We start from the raw sequence: 20,944 nt of genomic DNA, 5'->3' as shown, positions 1-20,944 counted from the left end.
GTGGCGGGATCTCGGCTCACTGCAACCTCCGCCTCCCAGGTTCAAGCACTTGTCCTGCCTCAGCCTCCTGAGTAGCTGGGACTACAGGCGCACAACACCACGCCCAGCTAATTTTTGTATTTTTCAGTAGAGACGGGGTTTCGCCATGTTGGCCAGGATGATCTCAATCTCTTGACCTCGTGATCCACCCGCCTTGGCCTCCCAAAGTGCTGGGATTAACAGGCGTAAGCCACTGTGCTCTGCCTGAGTTAATAATATATATTTTTTAGCAATGTTAACATCTGTCATTAATCTAGTTCATTAATATAGGGCATTATCTAGGACTTCCTGTTATGGTAGTAAAGGAGTTTACTTCTCTTACTATCTCCTTGCACCCTGAATTCTCCTTCCCATTTTCTCATAATAAGGACATATCATAGTTTTTTGTCAATTACTAGTCAGTACTTAGATTACTATGACAATACAGTTATTGTTTACTGTGCAGGTTAGATGATATATGTGTTAGGCAGTTTTTGTATTGCTATAAAGGAATACCTGAGACTGGATAATTTATGAAGAAAAGAGTTTTAATTGGCTCACAGTTCTGCAGGCTTTACAGGAAGCATGGTGCTATTACTTGCTCCTGGTGAGGGCCTCAGGAAGCTTCCAATCATGGCAGAAGGTGAAGTGAAAGCAGGCATATCATCATTTATGGAGGACCCACCCTCTTAATCCAATCATTTCACGTCAGGCCCCACCTCTAACTTTGGGAATCACATTTGAACATGAGATTTGGAGGGGACCAATATCCAAACCATATTAGTGTACTATGACTGTATTTCCTTTCTTTTACGATCTTTTGGTTTTCTTGAATTTGTGAATACTTTCTTATTTGCTTAGTCTTATATGTAAATTTATCTTTAATTCTTTTTCACATGCTACATGAAATTTGTCTGTTATCTGAGTATTGATATTATTTTCCAATCATGTAAAGCCATCTGTTGATACTCTCTACCACCCTTTTGTCTTTTGGAGTTTCCCCTCTGAAATGATTGTTTTTTAGACCAGTGCACAGTTGTCATCTTAGGACTGGTCTTAATTGCTCTTCTATGATTAATTCCCTGTTTCCTGCATCCTTTGCCTTCTTTTTCTTCCTTAGTTTACTCATTTGTTTTGCTAGAGCACATCTAGAAGCTTTTAAGAATGGATGCATTGGGTATAATTTTGAAAATTCTTTCAAGGCTGAATGTCTTTGTGTTTTACCTACACTTGTTTGATGCGTCTGGGGCTAGAATGCTAGGTTAAAAATTATAGTTTTGGAGGCAATGTTTTCTAGCTTCCAGGTTCTTTTGAAAAAAGTCTGATGCCAGTCTATACATTGTTGGAAGCAAAAAAAAATTACAGAGTCCCTGGACCCTCCTGTCAATTCAAAGACCTTACATTTTAAATGGCCAAATAAGAAATTTGCATAATAATAAGCAAGAGAAAGTGTTGAGTCCCATCAGAGGTACAGACTGTTTTATGGGAGTTGAGAATGAACATGTTATATTCAGTCAAAGAGATCAGGGTAGATACTGTGAAGGTGTGTATTTCAACTGGGTTTAAAGGATGGATCTGCAAAAAGGGAGGGCAGGCATTCTAGGTACAGGAGGCAGTGAGGTGGAAAAGTATAAATCATCTGTGGGCACAGCTAACAGTTTGGTAGTCTGATAGAGATTAGATGAATTTAGGGTTGGAAAGCTCAGTTTAGATCAATTTTAAGAGATTTGCATGCTCTAATGATGTTAATGGTAATGACAGTGAAAGCAGCTGACCTTTATTGAGCATTTATTATTCACCAGTCACTCTTCAAAATACGTTATATGAATTAGTCCATTAATAGTCACATGCTGTGTAAGTGCTGTTGTTCCTATCTTACAGTTGAGGAAAGTGAAAGTTAAATAAATTTTTCTAGGTCTCATGGTTAGAAAATAGCAGAGCTAGAATTTGAACCCAGTCTGGCTCTAGATCTTGTATTCTTAACCCTGTACAATGTGAACTTTCATCTGTAGCCAGTGGGGAAGTAAGTTTTCCTTTTTCTTTCTTTAAGAGTCCAAGGAATCCCATGATCAGAGCTATGATTTAAGGAAGTTAAACTTGCGGTGTTGTCTAGGATAGACTGGATTTGGAGAGCAATGTGGAAGATGCTGTCTAGCCATCATTAACAAGAATGGATATAAAGGATTCAGACAGTGTATCTAAAGAGACCAGATCACACTAAAGCAAGATCAGATCATTTCAGCTGACTGTAAAATTAGTGTCAAATATCACAGTAATATTTTATTCTGAAAATGGGCAAAATGGCATGCAAAAAGAGAACCAAAATAGCAGATTTTTGCACTGTTTGAAAACTTGTCAAAGATTTCAGTGAGCTATTAGGCATAATTGATATTTACCTGCCTCACATAATTTAAAATGATTATTATAATTTTAGTTGTTAAGTAGTTTTGTTTTAATATTATGAAAATAAAGTTTTTGTGTTAAAAGAACAAAAATGGTGTTACTGTGAATATTTCCTTAGAAATAGTTTTCGTGTCACCAAATTTTAATTGTCCTGTTACATGATTTCTAATTATTTGAAATTAAGTTTAGGCATATTTTACATGTGAAATTGAAGGTGTCTTTAAATTGCTTTGCATTTTGATTACTGCTGCCATGTGGATGCAGGCACACATTCAGGGGAGTTTATATATGGCTTGGAAAACTTTGTTTACAAGGACATCAAGCCTGGTGGGTATGCATCGTTAATTATATTCAACTATATAAACATATTCTTGTATATGCTTGTGCTTTTGATGGAGTCCATTTGATGGCATGCCATCCTTTTAGAAAATATGGAAATGTAATTTGTGATTTCCCCCTTTACCATTGTTTCCTTTTCCTCACCTATGGTCATTTATTCATTTACTAAATATTTGAGTGTCTTCTTGTGGCAATCACTGTGCTGGATGATGCTGGATGTTTGTGGGGTAAACAAACATGATTCACTGTTCTTATGAAGCTTATAATGTGATCTACAAATAACTTTCAGATTTGGGCTACCCTTTTGACTTTAGTTCTAGAGTTTTGAATTAAGTAGTTTCTGAATTAAGCGGTTCTTCTCTGATAGTGGTGGTTTTGAAACATAAAAAGCAATAAAGTGGATTTAAAAAAAAAATTCAGACCCTTGATAGGAGGTGTTCCTCTGAGCTTCCTCTCATGCCCTCTCTTTCATTTGTTTCACCTCTGTAGTAGCTCTGGAAGTACCTCTAGACTACTGTTCTGTACAGCATACTGAAATGTCAAGCTTCGTAAAATGGAGATTAAAGTCTTACTGTTTGTATTCAGATTTAATAAACTTCAGGCCTTGAGCATGTCTCTAATATTTTGTGCAACAGCAGAGAAAGTATGCCTGAAGCATTTCTGCAAACTGAAGTAAGGTGATTGTCTCAAGTAAGAGTACTTGTGCAGATGTTTGAGTTGTGAGCTGAGCTAGTTGCTTTTTTTTTCTGGAAAACCATTTTTAGTTGGAAGAATCACAGACTACCATTATTCGGATTTGGTTGTTTGGTAGACACCTCAACAAAACCACTTCAAGGAAAACAACTGGCAGTATTTGTTGCCAGTGATAAAATTTGAACTCTTGAGTAGAATTTTGGAAAACTTCTATTTGCCACCTTGAGATCGACAGCTTCCCAGTAATACTTTAAGACTTTTCTGATGAGATTGGTGGTAATATTAACAGATGTGACTTTTGACGTTAAATAATGAAATGACTTGAGATTTGGAAGATTTGCATAATTCAGTAAAGCAGCATTTCCAATGGATTATAAAAAACATACATGTGCAAAGGGTTCATTTAAAGTGCAAGATGGACTAATTGATTTTAGTTTGTATGAAAAATTCATTGATAGGATTTCAGATTCCATGATGCAACTACCTTTAAGAAACTTCCATTTGTTGAATTTGATATAATATCTATAATTTCATGAAAAGGCATTGAAAAATGCTCCTCCCTTTTCCAGTTATATATCTAGAATGAGATCAGATTTTTATCATGTCCTTCAATTAAAACAACATATCTCAAAAGATTGAAGACAGAAGCAGATATGCTAATCCAACAGTCTTCTACTAAGTCAGACACTAAAAAGAGTTGTAAGAATGTAAAACCATGCCACTTTTTTCAGTAAAACTTAGTGCTATGTAATGGCTTATTATTTTTAAACAAACTCATAATTTTTTTTCAGTTTTTATTTCTGATATGGTAACCATCAGTATTTATAACCCACATAAATAAAAAGTTCTTTGGAGTCCTCAAGTTTTTTAATTTATTTTTATTTTTTATTGCATTTTAGGTTTTGGGGTACATGTGAAGAACATGTGAGATTGTTGCATATGTACACAAATGGCAGTGTGGTTTGCTGCCCTCCTCCCCATCACCTATATCTGGCATTTCTCCCCATGTTGTCCCTCCCCAACTCCCCACCCCCCACTGTCCTTCCCCTGTTTTTCCCCTACAAACCCCAGTGTGTGATGCTCCCCTCCCTGTGTCCATGTGTTCTCATTGTTCAACACCCGCCTATGAGTGAGAACATGCAGTGTTTGATTTTCTGTTCTTGTGTCAGTTTGCTGAGAATGATGGTTTCTACGTTCCTCCATGTCCCTACAAAGGACACGAACTCATCATTTTTTGTGGCTGCATAGTATTCCATGGTGTATATGTGCCACATTTTCCCTGTCCAGTCTATCATCGATGGGCATTTGGGTTCGTTCCAGGTCTTTGCTATTGTAAACAGTGCTGCAGTGAACATTTGTGTGCATGTGTCCTTATAATAGAATGATTTATAATCCTTTGGATATATACCCAGTAATGGGATTGCTGGGTCAAATGGAATTTCTATTTCTAGGTCCTTGAGGAATCGCTACACTGTCTTCCACAATGGTTGAACTAATTTATACTCCCACCAACAGTATAAAAGTGTTCCTATTTCTCCACATCCTCTCCAGCATGTGTTGTCTCCAGATTTTTTAATGATTGCCATTCTAACTGGTGTGAGATGGTATCTCAGTGTAATTTTGATTTGCATTTCTCTGATGACCAGTGATGATGAGCATTTTTTCATATGTTCGTTGGCCTCGTATATGGCTTCTTTTGAAAAGTGTCTGTTCATATCCTTCGCCCACTTTTGAATGGGTTTGTTTGTTTTTTTCTTGTAAATCTGTTTTAGTTCTTTGTCGATTCTGGATATCAGCCCTTTGTCAGATGGGTATATTGCAAAAATTTTTTCTCATTCTGTTGGTTGCTGATTCACTCCAATGACTGTGGTTTTTTTTTTNTTTTTTTTTTTTTTTTTTTGTGATGTGCAGAAGCTGTGGAGTTTGATTAGGTCCCATTTGTCTACTTTGGCTTTTGTTGCCAATGCTTTTGGTGTTTTAGTCATGAAGTCCTTGCTTGTGCCTATGTCCTGAATGGTTTTGCTTAGGTTTTCTTCTCGGGTTTTTATGGTGTTAGGTCTTATGTTTAAGTCTTTAATCCATTTGCAGTTAATTTTAGTGTAAGGTGTCAGGAAGGGGTCCAGTTTCTACTTTCTGCATGTGGCTAGCCAGTTTTCCCAACACCATTTATTAAACAGGTAATCCTTTCCCCATTGCTTGTTTTTGTCAGGTTTGTCAAAGATCAGACGGTTGTAGATGTGTGACGTTGCCTCCAAGGCCTCTGTTCTGTTCCATTGGTCTATATCTCTGTTTTGGTACCAGTACCATGCTGTTTTGATTACTGTAGCCTTGTAGTATAGTTTGAAGTCAGGTAGTGTGATGCCTCCAGCTTTGTTCTTTCTGCTTAGAATTGACTTGGCTATGCGGGCTCTCTTTTGGTTCCATATGAAGTTTAAGGTGGTTTTTTCCAGTTCTGGGAAGAAGGTCATTGGTAGATTGATGGGGATAGCACTGAATCTGTAAATTACTTTGGGCAGTATGGCCAAAATTTACAATAAAATCATTTTCACAATATTAATTCTTCCTACCCATGAGCATGGAATGTTTCTCCATCTGTTTGTGTCCTCTCTCACTTCCTTGAGCAGTGTTTTGTAGTTCTTCTTGAAGAGGTCCTTTATGTTCTTTGTTAGTTGTATTCCTAGGTATTTTATTCTCTTTGTAGCAATTGTGAATGGCAGTTTGTTCTTGATTTGGCTCTCTTAAGCTTGTTTCTGTCAATTCATCAGACTCATTCTCCATCTAGCCTTGTTCCCTTGGTGGTGAGGAGTTGTGATCCCATGGAGGCGGAGAGGTGTTCTGGTTTTGGGTGTTTTTATCCTTTTTGCACTGGTTTCTTCCCATCTTTGTGGATTTATTTACCCATGGTCTTTACAGTTGTTGACTCTCAGATGGGGTCTCTGAGTGGATGTCCAGTTTGTTGATGACGAAGTTATTTCTTTCTGTTTCTTAGTTTTCCTTCTAACAGGCCCCTCTGCTGTAGGACTCCTGAGGTCCACTCCAGGCCCTGCTTGCCTGGGGATCACCTGCAGCGGCTGCAGAACAGTAAGAGTTGCTGCCAGTTTCTTCTTCTGCTATCTTTGTCCCAGAAGTATACCCACCAGATATCAGTCTGAGCTCTCCTTTATGTGGTGACTCTTTGAATATACGGGGGTCAAGGAGCTGCTTGAGGAGACAGTCTGTCCTTCATAGGAGCTCAAGTACTGAGCTGTGAGCTCCGTTCCATTTAGAGCTGCTGGGCAGATATGTTGAAGTCTGCTGCAGCAGAACTCATAAACACCTTTTTTTCCCCCCAGGTGCTCTGTCCTCGGGAGGTAGGGCTTTATTTATAAGTTTCTGGCATGCTGCTGCCTTTTTTCAGGGCTCCCCTGCCTAGCAAGGAGGCAGCCTAGTCAGAGTCTGCCTGCAGAGGCTTTGCTGAGTACCTGTGGGCTCTGCCCAGCTGCCATGTGAACTTCTCTGCAGTCCTGTTTATAGGGGTATAGTTAGAACTGCCTCGGCAATGGCGGCCCACCTCTGTAATGGCAGAGGGTCTCTGTAATGGCGGACTGCCTCAGAATGGCGGACTGCCTTGGCAATGGCGGGCTGCCTCAGCAATAGCGGACTACCTTGGTAGTGGTGGACTGCCCCGGTAATGGTGGACACCCCTCCCCCACAGAGCTGGACCGTCCAGGGTTCAGCTGTGCTTGCTGTGAAACTCTCAATCCAGAGCGTTTGAGATTGCTGTTTTTTGTGGAGGTGGGACCGGCTGAGCCTGATCACCTGGCTCCCTGCCTCAGACCCCCTTTTTTTTTTTTTTTTTTCAGTTGAATGGGTGACTCTGTCTCCCAGGTGTCACTCACCAGTTGAAACGGCTCCCGGATTTGTGTGATTTCTTGTGTGTAGACCTGCTGCACTGGCTGAAACATCTGCTGCAGACTTGTGGTGCTTTTTGCCAGGGAATCTCCTTGCCTAGCTCCCTGTTTCAGTCCCCTTTTTTTCAGTTGAACGGGCGACTCTGTCTCCCGGGCGTTCCAGTCGCCAGTTGAAAAGGTGCCTGGATTTGTGTGAGATTTTGTGCAGAGACCTACTGTGCCAGCTGAAATAGCCACTTGGAGATTTGTGGTGCTTTTCTGCCCGGGAATCTCCTGGCCTGGCTCCATGTTTCAGTTGCCTTTTTATCAGTTGAATGGACGACTCTGGCTCCCAGGTGTTCTAGTCGCCTGTTGAAAAGGCACCAGGATCTGTGTGATTTCCCGTGTGGCGACCCACTGCACCAGCTGAAACAGCCGCTCGGAGATTGGTGGCACTTTTTTTGCCTGGGAATCTCCTGGCCTGGCTCTCTGTTTCAGTCCCCGTTTTATCAGTTGAATGGGCAACTCTGTCTCCCAGGTGCTCCAATCGCCAGCTAAAACGGCGTCTGGACCCGTGTATTTTGTGCAGAGACCCACCGCTGCGGCCACAACAGCCGTGCTGGCAACCCATGGGGCTCCTACGCCTGGGAATCTCCTGGTCTGTGGGCAATAAAAATCTGTCTGGAAATGTGGCATCTACTCACCCTCTGCATTCTCGCTGGGAGCTGCAATCCTGAGCGGCCCCTAATCGGCCATCTTGGAGTCCTCAAGTTTTAAATGTTAAATGGATTGTGAGGCCAAAATGTTTGAGAACTGCTTTAGTGTGTGATTGAGAATCATAAATTTATTATTTATTGGATTAATTAGAAATTTTTTCTAAAGTGCTGTAGAGCACTCAAATTAGATTTAAACTATTTATACAGGTTTAAACATGGTGTATCTGCCATTGAGATGAAAGACAGAATATGGGGCTAGAACAGATATGAAACCAGAAAGATAGTTGGTCAGGTAAGAAGAGAATTTAAATCCAGGCAGCTGAGTCTGTGTCTTTGAAAGCTGTTCTACCAAGTGTAATGGTTCTCATGGCTAGCCTGGCTTTCTTACTTCTTTTCAAATGGCATTTCTTTGAGAACTTATTTTTTTATGTATATTTTATTTGTGAGTAGAACAGAGTCGGTGACTTTTACAGTGGCAAGAATTACTGGTATAGCACTATCCTGATTGTGTTACATTACTTATTAAATGTTTTCTTCTTGAAACTGAGGATTTTATTTTTGTAGTACAGGATTTGTTTTTTAATTTTTATAGTGGCAGAACAATTTGCTTTTAAAAATCAAGGAAGAACAAATTAAAAATTTCAAGCCAAATTATTCTCTTAAATATATATAACATTAATTTAGTTGCATGTGGATTTTTTTAAATCCATTTGAACAGATAAGTATTGTATGTTTTGTGCCCAGGTATTAGGATAATCTCTGACCCAATGAAGTCTTCTGCCTGATGGCAAGACAATTGAACAAACATTTCAGATACGTTATAATCACTGTTTATGCAGTTCTGTGTAAGGTACAGGCCCTGGGGCTACTTGGAGGAGTTTAAGAAGGCTTCACACAGGCAGTAGTGCTGGACCTGAGATTTAAAAGCTGCCTAGGAGTTCACCTGGTGAAGAACTTCAGGGAAGGCAACACAAGTTCAGGGAATGATATATGTAGAGGCATTAGGCATTAGAAAGCATGGCTTGTTTTGGAAAGTATAAATATTTCTGTAGTATCCAATGCAAGGATGCATGGCAGGAGAGAGAACAGGACAGGGAGGTAGGGGTCACATCATAAAAGGACATTCTTTATTGTGTAAACACATTTTAATTTTGTCTGGCAGGTTGCAGGGAGCCTGTAAATAATTTTGAGCAAGAGATTAACAAGCTGTAATTAGCTTTTTAAAACACATCAACCTGATAACAGCATAGAAGGACTTTTAGTAGGAGGTGAGGCTGGAGAGTAGAGACCAGTTGATAAAACAGAGAATGCCTCAAGAGTTCAGACTGGGGGTGATGCCTGGTACGAAGCTGAGTATGAAGATTTCTAAGTTGAGTAAGACAGGTATTGGTAAATGCCAAAATGCAGTGAGGCAGTGTCAAAAGAGAATGAGGTTTTAAATGAATTGCTAATTGAATTCAGTGTACAGTCCAATGTAGATGTTATGCCCACTGAATATTCTTTATATCCTTGAGTCATTAAATAATTTTGTGTGTGAAGTATATCATCCAGAGGAAGTTATCTGTTGCCAGCTTACCTTTCATTTCATCTGTATGCCTATGTTCCTACCATATGTTTATCAAAACCTTCTAAAAGTTTTATATTCTGTCATTGTTACATTTCCAATATTTTGGTAATATTGAAATTAAAGTGTAACTTTGTAAAGTCATTAATATTGTAAATGGCATTGGGAATGGAGATTTTATCCAATTTTAGTATAATTACACCTGCCGATTTATTTTCTGGATTAAAGAAGGTTATTCTTTACTGTAGAAGGTTATTCTAGACTAAAGAAGATTTGTGAATTGGTGTTTATATTGAAGTAACAGGTCAGTGTAGAATAAGGTAAGGTGAGTTGTGCCAGAATTTGCTGTCAGGAAGAATTCTGTTGTCTTTTTTTTCTGTCCTGTAGTCTGCTAACTTGAATTTTATCCTTTTCTCACTAAAATGCTTCCACTGAGAAGGACGTAAACGTAAAAAGCACAAAAAACATTTTAAGAAACCTTTTAAAGGTCTTGATCGTTCAAAAGGTAGGTAAAGTAGTTTTATACCATGGTGGTGTTTATATACATTACTGCTTTATTTCTGATTTGGAATGTTAAATGAGTGTTAGATTCCAGTTGGAAGGTGAAATGAATGTCAGATAAATAGTATAACTTCAAAAACATTTTAGGAAGAGGTGATACAGGCATTAAATATGAACAACAATGCCAAAAAAACACATTTTAGGTTGGAAATGCATATTAAAATATAAATAAAGACACTATGGCTGTAATTTCCATTGAGTAGTGCCTTAGCTGTCCTTTGGTTATTAATTTTGATACATTAATTAATTTTGAGGTGTGTGAGAATTTCAACTTTTGAGCTTGTATTTTTCTATTTTTTAATAGATAAGCCAAAAGAAGCCAAAAAGGATACATTTGTGGAAAAATTGGCAACTCAAGTAATAAAAAATGTACAAGTAAAAATCACAGACATTCACATTAAATATGAAGATGATGTAAGTAATTTTTATTTACTCAGTTTAAGTTAATAATTAAATATGCATTTTATAATATTTTTGACTTTCTACATATGGATTATCTGTACCAATTTTTAAATCCAAGATTGATTCTTTTTTCTTATGAGTACACTACCATGTGTTCTTGTATTAGGCTAGTTTTATTGAGCATTTATGTACATAAATATACTATAAAATTACCATGTGTTCCTTTCTGAAGCTGATAAAAGAGGCTTTTGGATTGTCCTCAATTATCCTCTGTTATTTTTTTTTTTTTTGAGTTTTGTTTTACGTGTTGAGACTCATCATATTAAAACTTTAAGGAACTAATTTTTGCTTTCTGCTGACAAAAGAGCTAATTCTAAAAGGTGATGAAAAAACTATTGGTAATGTTAATTGCCCAAAAAATGACTAAAACGCTGGTCACCTGACTGTAGTCTCATTTGTTTTACATTCCACTGAGTTGGGTTGAACACCCACAGCTATTCACATGTGGAACAGTAATTGCACAAAAGAAACCAAACTCATTCATAATCAGAAGTGTAACATCAGCTGATTAAGAACTGTTTAACTGGCTAATTTTAATTAAAATGTAACACATATTTTGAACAACATGTATTGCTTTGTTTAAAAGTTTGAAATGTAAGAAATCTTGAATTTTTTCATTTATCTAAGAACTTGGAAATGTTCATTGCTTCTAAAAATGAGTTTGCATTCTTTTTGTTTTTAAGTTGCTTTAAGTTTGAATTGAATTAAAACAATACTGACACTGACATTTCTAGATTTTATTTTTCTTTTCTTGATAAGTTCCCTGTGTAACTTGAAAGTCAGCAGGAGACACTTGTAGATTTTCAAAAAACACCATCTCTGTCATACCGACTTTATCTCTTGGCTTAATGGAGTCATTAAAATGAATTGTGTTAACAAATAAATGTCTTAAAAAAACCTAACTCATAAATGCCTTGTTAATGATAAACTTAAGAAAATAAAGTGTACTCAACACATTATGAAAGTAGAAGAATTATCATTAAAATCCTATGTGAAGAAAAGCGAACCTGGATACACTGTCGGTGGGAATGTAAATTACTTCAGCCATTTTGGGAGATAGTGTGGAGTTTCCTCAGAAAACTAAAAATCGAATTACTATATGATCTAGCAGTCCCATTTCTAGTTTGTAATATTAAACGTTATCATAGGTTTATATATATGAAAAAGCATAGCATATTTAGGGATTTGGTACTATTTGTGGTTGGAGTCATCCACTAGGGAGCCTGGAACATATCTCCCGAGGATAAGAGGATACTGATTTCAATTCCTATGTATCCAAAGGAATTGAAATCAGTATTTCAGTGAAAAGGCTGCATTCCCTTGTTCATTTCAGCACTATTCACTCTAGAGAAGATTGCCCATCAATGGATGAATGGATAAATAAAATGTATATATACACAATGGAATACTATTCAGCCTTTAAAAAGGAGGAAATTCTTTCATTTACAAAACTATTTATTAAGAAATGGGTGTATCAAAGATAGACTGGATAAAGAAAATAGGGCACATATACGCGATGGAATAGGATACAGCCATAAAAAAGGATGAGTTCATGTCCTTTGCAGGGACATGGATGAAGCTGGAAACCATAATTCTCAGCAAAGTAACATAAGAACAGAAAACCAAACATTACATATTCTCACTCATAAGCGGGAGTTGAACAATGAGAACACATGGACACAGGGAGGGGAATATCACATACTGGGGCCTGTAGTGGGGTAGGGGGCTAGGGGAGGGATAGAAGTGGGTAGAGGGCTAGGGGAGTGATAGCATTAGGAGAAATACCTAATGTAGATGGTAGGTTGATGGAGTGCAGCAAACCACCATGTTATGTGTATACTTACGTAACCTGCACGTTCTGCACATGTACCTCAGAACTTAAAGTATAATAATAATAATAGTAAAGAAATGGGTTTAGAGAAAATACAATAATTTATCATAAAGATGCTCACTGGATAATAACTATGGTTTATAGGTAGTACATTAACAACTGAGGGTTGTCTTTAATAAAACTAATGACAGTTTCTTCAGAATGAGCTGCAAGTTATTTTGAGCTAGTTATCTCTAAGTATAAAAAGATGACTGTGGGAATGAAGGAAAATACTTTGCCACAAATCATCATATATCTGATGTTAATTAAAAATGACTTATAAAGCTATTCATACTTCTCAACTGTACCACATGGATTTTTTTTCCATTTGAGAAAAGTGTATGTGACTAAACTCTGGAATCCCAGTTGGATGATTTAGAACATTATCTTTTTCCCTTCTCCCTAATTTCCTTAGTTTCTGCCGTGACCAAGCAATTCTATAAGACTTTTCTTTAAGATGTCTAAAACAGTGATACTGTGCACATTGTGGTATAGTTTAAGCACCGTGGATTGCAACTTAGATATTGAAGATCAGAAATAGAGCAAAAACTTGAACACAAATCCAATTCAGTTGTATGACTTAACTTGAAAACACATTTCCCTTTGCTGCCTATTGTAAAGGACATGGATTCGCCCTCACCATCAGTATTTTTTACTCTTATTCTTTCTTTTTTGGTAGGTCACTGATCCAAAGCGGCCTCTTTCATTTGGTGTCACACTGGGAGAGCTTAGTCTATTGGTAAGTTTGCTTTATTTAAAACTTCTGTGGAACCTGTAAAGTATTATTCTGAAGTCACAGGGTAAATTGTCTAAAATCAACTGTACTGTAAAGAACTATGATTTTTTAAATGTATTATCATGCTACAACTTTTCCAGAAGTTTACCATTTTTAGTGATGCCATTATTACATTTTAAAATTATTTTTAATTGTCTTTCCATATAACAGGTATCAAAATATCATTATCGAATAATTTGAAAGAAAATAAGCTGTATCTTAAACATGGGAAAGTAGGGAAAGGTGAATTTCTGTAGAGTAATGTACTCATCTTTGGTATAGGTAGATGGAATTTCTAAGTAGGTTATAGATATATATATATATGTTTATGTGTGTGTACATGTATGTGCATTTGCATCTCTGGGCTATATGTAAATTAATTGTTTTTGATTATTTTATAATAAGTTTTTCTTTTAATGGTCTTTAAGGGTAGACATTTGTGTATATATATTATACACACACATATATATACACACGCAACTCTCTACCCTTAAATATATATATAGGCTGGACATCTATATACATATATATAAAATATATAGGCTGGATTTTTTTCTATTTTTTCACTCTCAGTATATTTTACTATTATATTTATAGGCTGTACATTTTTTTTCTATTTGGGCAACTAAGTGGTAGGAAACATGTTTTAGGGTATGTAAGTGAAGACAGATAGCTGAATTAGGTTTTGCTATGGAGAAGATGTGGTTCACTTAGATACTTTTAAAGTTAAAGACAGTGAACCGTAAATGATACCAGACAAGTTTGCCTTGTTACTGCTTACATGAGAGGGCCTCAGTAGGGAAAGAAGAGGAAGAAGAATGGAAGGGCAGTAGACTGCCAGAGAAACAGGAAAAGAAGGACATGGTTATATGAAAGACTTAACAATGTTGTGGGCACATAGAGAAGCAGAGACACACATTGAATTGAAGAACAGAGCAGAAACAATAAAGAAAAAGAGAGCTGAAGAAACAAAGGAAAGGAAGTGAAGGAAGCTAGTATTTAATATACTGTTTATCCTTTGCCGTTTCCAAAATGAATTTGAAGAAACTTTTGACAAAAAGAAGTATACAGTAACACCTTTAAGAAGGGTAGAATCTGTGTTCTAAAGGATAGAGAAAGAGTTGTTCCAGAAAACTGTATCTGATGATATTGGTCATAAGGGAGCATAGTAACTTTGCGCTTCTAGCAGACAATGCGCAAAATACAAAATGGTCATATATCTCCTATTGTCTGATAACAGATATGCTAGTGTGTAAGAATATGTAGTTTCCTTAGTGTTTGCTGTTGTTTGATCTATTGTATCTTTGCTCAGACTCTTGATTCTGCTTTAGTTGTCTGTATTACCCTCTTTCCTTTGGCTGGCTGGCGATTCTACTCAAGTTTTAATACTTATGTGATATATGACCTTTTCTTTCTCATTCTTTTTCATTTCCTTCTTAGAATTTGCCACTCCCTCTTTTATGCTTCCTATTATATTTTATCAAAGACCTGCAAAATCACATTGTACTGGTTACCATGTTAATCTCCTTCTGTAAAAACCACATTCATTCACTAGCATAGTATCTACCTTTTAGTGTTTTTGTGATGATTAAATGAGATAGTTTATGAAAACATTCAGCACATTGTCTGGCTCAGTTATTTCCTGCTTCAGCTATTACAGTGGCTATTATAACAACAGCAGCACTAGCAGACCTACCTCTTTGTATCCACACCGTTTGTTTTTCTTTGCAGTTACAATCTAACTTTTAAATCTAAAGTTATATTCCCACATCTGATCTGGATTTCATCTTACCTTTCTTACCGATGCCTTACTCATTTTACTCTCACTCTACTGCTCCACTGAAACAGTTCTTAACAGGTTTCTCAGTAACGGACTTGCTGCTAAGTAAGTTTAGTATTTGGCATTGCTGTACGTGCTGTCCTTGTAGAAACATGGTCATGCTGTAATTTCCATACTGTCCTGGTTTTCTTCCTATTTTACAACAATTATTTGTTTGTTTCTTTAAAAAAGAATGTGTACCATATTCAGTAGTATATAGGCTGGCCCTCTGTTTTCATTTATACCCAATTCTTTCCAGTAATACACATAGTGGCCCAGTAATTACTTTCTGAGTGAATGAACTCAGTTAAGTTAGAACCATATCAATTCTCTTTTCATTGTTTCTCTGATTTTGTCTTATAATTATGTAAAGAAATATATAGCTAATATTAACTAACATTAACTAGATGTCTTTTCTTCCTAAGTTATTTCGTTACATTTTACAAGTATTAAAGCACCGTTGTATGACATCTATACCACATTTCACAGGTATTCTTTTTCCTTTTAGACTGCAAATGAACACTGGACTCCATGCATATTAAATGAAGCAGAAAAAATTATATACAAGGTATTATATTGGAATAAAAATTTTTGTTAGTTTTCTAGGTGCACTTAAATTATTTTCTTGAAGAAACATTGGTGGAGCATCATGTGCCATTGGAGTGAGTTAAAAGTCTGGGGTCTAGTTTTGGCTATGCTACTTACTATGTGACCTTCTGTAATCACTTACCAATTCTGAGATATAGGTTCTTTGTCTACCAAATGAAGATATTGGATACAGTTAATATTTCCCAAATGGTACTTTATGAACATTAGATATTGAGATAGATGTTACAGAAAAAATATTCTCTGATCAGGTAAGAATATTGATTGAAGTACTAAGCTATACATAATTAAACAGATATGTTTCTTTTGATTTTAAACTACAGAGCTTCACAATACTTTAAATATGTTAACAAACATTGTGAATCCCCAGGAGGGATATTTAGTACATAGTTTTTCCACTGTATTGATCATAGACTCCTCTCCTACCACCTGTTTTAAGTAAACAGCCATTCGTATCTGCTGGAGGGATCATGTCTTTTTTTTCAGCAAAATACTTACAGGGTCTGTTAAATACTAAATTCTCAATAAATATTTGGTAATTGAATGAATGAGTTCCTTGGAAATAGTATCCTTCGAAGCACGATTTAGCAAATGCTAGACTTCGAAGTCTGAATAGCATGGATATATTTTCCCCTCATTTTTGTATTATTTTCTTGCTTTTAAAAATTCAAAATGGCATTTGGGTAATTTTGGAGTGGTGAATATGAGAATAATCTTTTAATATTGATTCAAAGCATGATTTAGCAAATGCTAGACTTAATGAAGTCTGAATAGCATGGATATATTTTCCTCTCATTTTTGTATTATTTTCTTTCTTTTAAAAATTCAAAATGGCATTTGGGTAATTTTGGAGTGGTGAATATGAGAATAATCTTTTAATATTGATTCATAATTTCAGTGTGGTTGATCTCTTTCATTTTTCTCTTACAGCTTATACGACTTGATAGTCTTAGCGCCTACTGGAATGTAAACTGCAGCATGTCTTACCAGAGATCAAGGGAACAGATTTTGGTAATATTAATGTATACTTGGAAGAGCTAACTTCACTCCCACTCCCTAAATTTGTTTAATATAAGAGGGCCTTCATGAGGAAAGGATATCAGCTATTCGTTTAACTTGTATTTCATTAAATCAGAAATTTGAAAAACATCCTTTCAAATCTTTGTGTCTTCAGAAAAGCACTTTTGTTTTTTAAGATTTTTGTAAAATGGTTCACTGGGCAATGACATCAGAACCCATAGTATTAAATTAAGACTGTATTTTTTATTTTTTTAAGTTCTCATTTTGATGGTATTCTGGTTACATTCTGATATTTCATATTAGAATGATTAAGAGTATTATAAAGATTATAAAGATGATACTTTCAGATATAAAGCATATATCTTTGACAAATGTTTTAAACATTTGTGGTGATGTTTTCTGAATAATAGAAGATTAATTCAAAACTTCAGTATGCTAAGCCAGTCTTAGCCATGTTTACTAATGGATAAAGGAAGAACAGTTGGATTTTTAGACCTGGCTAAATTTCAGTGTTCCATCTCTTAATTCTCAGAAAGATACCACCTAATTTGCCTTTGGCTAGACTGTGTCTGAAATCCCAATGTATGGATATACATTTATATACTTTTTATATATTTTTTCAGAGTCAGAGGGGACATACTACATGATTGTTTGTAAACATACAGAATTCTTAAAATTGTCTGCTTCTATATCTTTATACTTGTAAATAATGCTCAGCGTTTGTTTTTTTTGTTTTTTTTTTTTACCGCCAGTAACAAATAGAGAAACAAAAATACCAATGTAAGAACCAAGTTTTGTGTGTGTGTGTATGTGTGTGTGTGTGTGTGTGTGGCTGAATATGTGTGCATTTTCTTTTTTATTCTCATTCATATTTTTTGTTTAGGATCAGCTGAAAAATGAAATTCTTACAAGTGGAAATATACCTCCAAATTATCAATACAGTAAGTAATAGTAAAAGTTTATTTCACGTTATAGGAAGAAACATAGAATTAAATACATTATTTTAACATACCTTTGTGGTAAAGTTACTTTGTCAAATAAAGTTTATTAATTTTATACCTTAGTATTATGATACAGCATATTTGTGTTATAACTATTTAGAAATAGATAACACACACACCACTGGAGAGTAAGAGAGAGAAGGGCAGTGTGGCTGTAGTTCGTTCCTTACAGCCAACCTTCTTTGAATTCCATGTATTCTTCTTAGCTTGCTATTGTATTCTTTGTTTTAGGATTTAGGTTTTCCTTCTTTTTTCAAAAAAATAACTTTATCTCTGAGATCCTGGTATTCAGGTCACGCTTACCATGTTACTATTGCAGTGTTAACATAAACCAGCCACTCCAGAGAGTTTTTTTTTTTTTTTTTTGTGAGATTTTCTGTTTCTGGGCAGCCTCACCTTTATTTTATAATTAGATTTCTAACAGAGCTTCCTTCTTATTTATTAATTTTTTCATCTGTTTTCTTTATNTCAATATGGAAGGGCACTTCTTTTGCTAAGCACTTTAAAGACCCAAAGATACCCATGCCAGGACGGTTTTAGCCTGAAGTCTATTAAGAAGTATACTTGCACATATAAAACGCTCCTTTTTGTTTTTTTTTTTTTTTTTGTGAGCTTTTCTGTTTCTGGGCAGCCTCACCTTTATTTTATAATTAGATTTCTAACAGAGCTTCCTTCTTATTTATTAATTTTTTCATCTGTTTTCTTTATTTCAGTTTTATTCTAATGAAGCTATTGGTTTATTTCGTCTTTATGACTGTTCTCGGCTTTCATACTCATGTTGTTCCGTGTTACTCTGGTTCACTGTTTTCTTCATGTTCTTTTGTAACTAATTGTCTCTGTATAATAGTTGGCACTTAATGTTATATAGATCCCTGTATTTTATGATGACAAAACTTTCAAGTGCTGCTTGTTTGCAAAAGCATTTAGGTTCACTAACATAAGAAATAGTTAAGAAAAATCTACAATTTTATTCTTAGGCATTTTCCATTTATAACTACCATTTAAAGCAGTTGAAAATTTTGTACAATCTTATACAAATTGTAATTGCCATAAGATATCACAGTTTTTATAGTTTTGATACTATTCATAGTTAAAATTTATCATTTATCACCTTGCATTCCCCTATTATCTTCCCTAATACACCTTTTTATATTACTTCTCAACCCAAAGATTATTTTCTTTAGTTGATTCTAAGGTTATGTATGTAATGATCATTTTGAAAATCATAAAGAGGTGAGCAGTTTCCTTTTTTGGAATGAATTTTACTCATGATTTTGTTATTAAATTCTGTTAGTGATTAAATAAGACAAAGTTACCACATCTTATTTCCCTTTTTGTGTTAGTATTTTCAGTGAATAATAAAATCATTAAAGGTCTTGCAGCAAGGAAGAGAAGCCTAATTTCATGCAGACTGTGAATAACCAAGAGTAGGTTGTCTGATTTATACATTTCTTACCTAGAAGCATAGGTCTCCAATTTGCTCCTTGGAGATTTCACTTTAACCATTGAGCTTATTATTAGGCAGATAAGTAGAAGCTTAAACTGCTGAAATATTTTTTGGTAGTGATTTTGTTACACATATTTTTGATCATTTTTCTTCACTTCTAGTATGACAGTGCTCTCATAATTATTTATACTTGTTTATATGTAAAAGCATATAAGCATATCTTATGTCTTCCTGTGTGATATAAGTTTTCCAGCCAGTATCGGCCTCTGCAAAACTCTACATGAATCCTTATGCAGAATCAGAGCTCAAAACGCCCAAACTGGATTGGAACATAGAAGTACAAAATATTGCCATTGAACTTACCAAACCTCAGGTATGATGCATTTGGATACTTGCAGCTTTGATTAGCCTCAAATCTTGACTGCTTTTATTGGTGATTATTACTTCTCTAGTGGTTTGGTGGATTTGGGGGGTTCGTTATGTTAATATTTGACTGTTTAAAAAATTGTTTGAAGGAATATGAACTTCAAATTTAAGAAATAGTTTTCTTCACTTTTTTTCATCTTTTCCTAAATTGTGGAGAATCATATCAAACTGTAGGGAATGACATTATTTCCATTTGACTCACAATTGTTGATGGAAGATTTTAATGTATGTTTCCTTCCTCAGTTTTTAGTGGAATACACTGTTATTAAATACTGTTTCTTTAATTTTTAGAACAGCTCTGTTGGCAGCTTTTTCCTTCATTTGTTTCCCAACCATGGTTATATGCCCAGAGAGTTGGGGTTACAGGCTTGGTGAACTGCAAGTGAAAGGAGGACAGGAGATTTAGCTAATTTAGCTTTTTTGTACAGTCCTGTTCAATCAAGATGTAATACAAGTTGTAATTTTAGATTTTCTAGTAGCTCTGTTAACAATGTGAAAAGAAAAAGGTGAAATTAACTTTAATAATACATTTCTTTAAACTTAACATTTCCAAAATATTAATCATATCAACACGTAATAAATGTAAAAGGTTGTAATGAGATAGTTCACATCTTTTTCTCCCCGGTTGTTTGAAATCTTTTATACTTAAAATACATTTAAGTTTAGACTAGACACATTTCAAGTGATCAACAGCTGCATGGTAGGTAACCCTGAGTTACAACTGCATTATGAAAAATTAGAGAGGAGGAAGCTAGACTTGCCCTTTTCTTTATCTTCTCTGCTTTCATGTTACTTCTGGGTGTATGTTTCCCTCCATTTGAGCTGTTTGTCAGATCTATGCAGAATTGCTGTGTTGGTGGCAAGATGGCTGCTTAGATAGCTTTATCTTGCTTTAGTTATGCAGTAATTTTTTGCAGAAATTTCAAAATCAGCTCGTAGATAGTTACTGCTGAAACGATGGTCCAGAGGAAAAATATATAGTCTTAGAAACAGACATATTTTATGTCATACTTTACAGATACCATATTTCATTGTTTCTAAGTTGTTCATTTAGTTTACATTTTAACATATCTGGAAATAGGATATATATAGGTGATAAGACAGTTTAATTAACAGCAGTTTTCTTTTCTTTTGTAGTAGAACCTAAAATTATATTACAACTTAAAATTGATAGTGTCTTAAATTTGATGAAATACAGTATACTTGTAGTTGATAGCATCTTAAGTTTGATTAAAAACAGTATATTTTTGGGTTACCAGGCAACATTGTTCTGGGAATTGGGAGTCTCAGTAGACTAAAAAATAGAATGAAATTTAGTCTTTATTTATATGTACAATGTAATAAATAAATTTTGT

The 20,944-nt window shown here is 35.4% G+C and overlaps 1 protein-coding gene across 5 annotated transcripts in view; it reads left to right on the top strand.

Moving 5' to 3' along the window:
• VPS13C (vacuolar protein sorting 13 homolog C) overlaps window positions 1–20,944 on the top strand; it is a 198,977-nt gene that overhangs the window by 25,290 nt on the left and 152,743 nt on the right. For 3 of the 5 annotated variants that reach the window (XM_017506165.2, XM_017506168.2, XM_017506170.2), the window contains exons 6-13: window positions 2,686–2,748; window positions 10,042–10,107; window positions 10,468–10,577; window positions 13,175–13,234; window positions 15,598–15,657; window positions 16,626–16,706; window positions 17,599–17,656; window positions 19,409–19,536. In XM_017506165.2, coding sequence (XP_017361654.1) covers window positions 2,686–2,748; window positions 10,042–10,107; window positions 10,468–10,577; window positions 13,175–13,234; window positions 15,598–15,657; window positions 16,626–16,706; window positions 17,599–17,656; window positions 19,409–19,536 — 626 coding nt within the window. The remainder of the gene's footprint in view (window positions 1–2,685; window positions 2,749–10,041; window positions 10,108–10,467; window positions 10,578–13,174; window positions 13,235–15,597; window positions 15,658–16,625; window positions 16,707–17,598; window positions 17,657–19,408; window positions 19,537–20,944) is intronic. The other 2 variants (XM_017506167.2, XM_017506169.2) reach the window with 1 other exon arrangement.

Source organism: Cebus imitator, unplaced genomic scaffold, assembly GCF_001604975.1.
Source record: "Cebus imitator isolate Cc_AM_T3 unplaced genomic scaffold, Cebus_imitator-1.0 Scaffold350, whole genome shotgun sequence".
Classification (NCBI taxonomy): Eukaryota; Metazoa; Chordata; class Mammalia; order Primates; family Cebidae; genus Cebus; species Cebus imitator.
The sequence above is the reverse complement of the archived record's forward strand: the minus strand, read 5'-3'. Positions and strand labels throughout refer to the sequence as shown.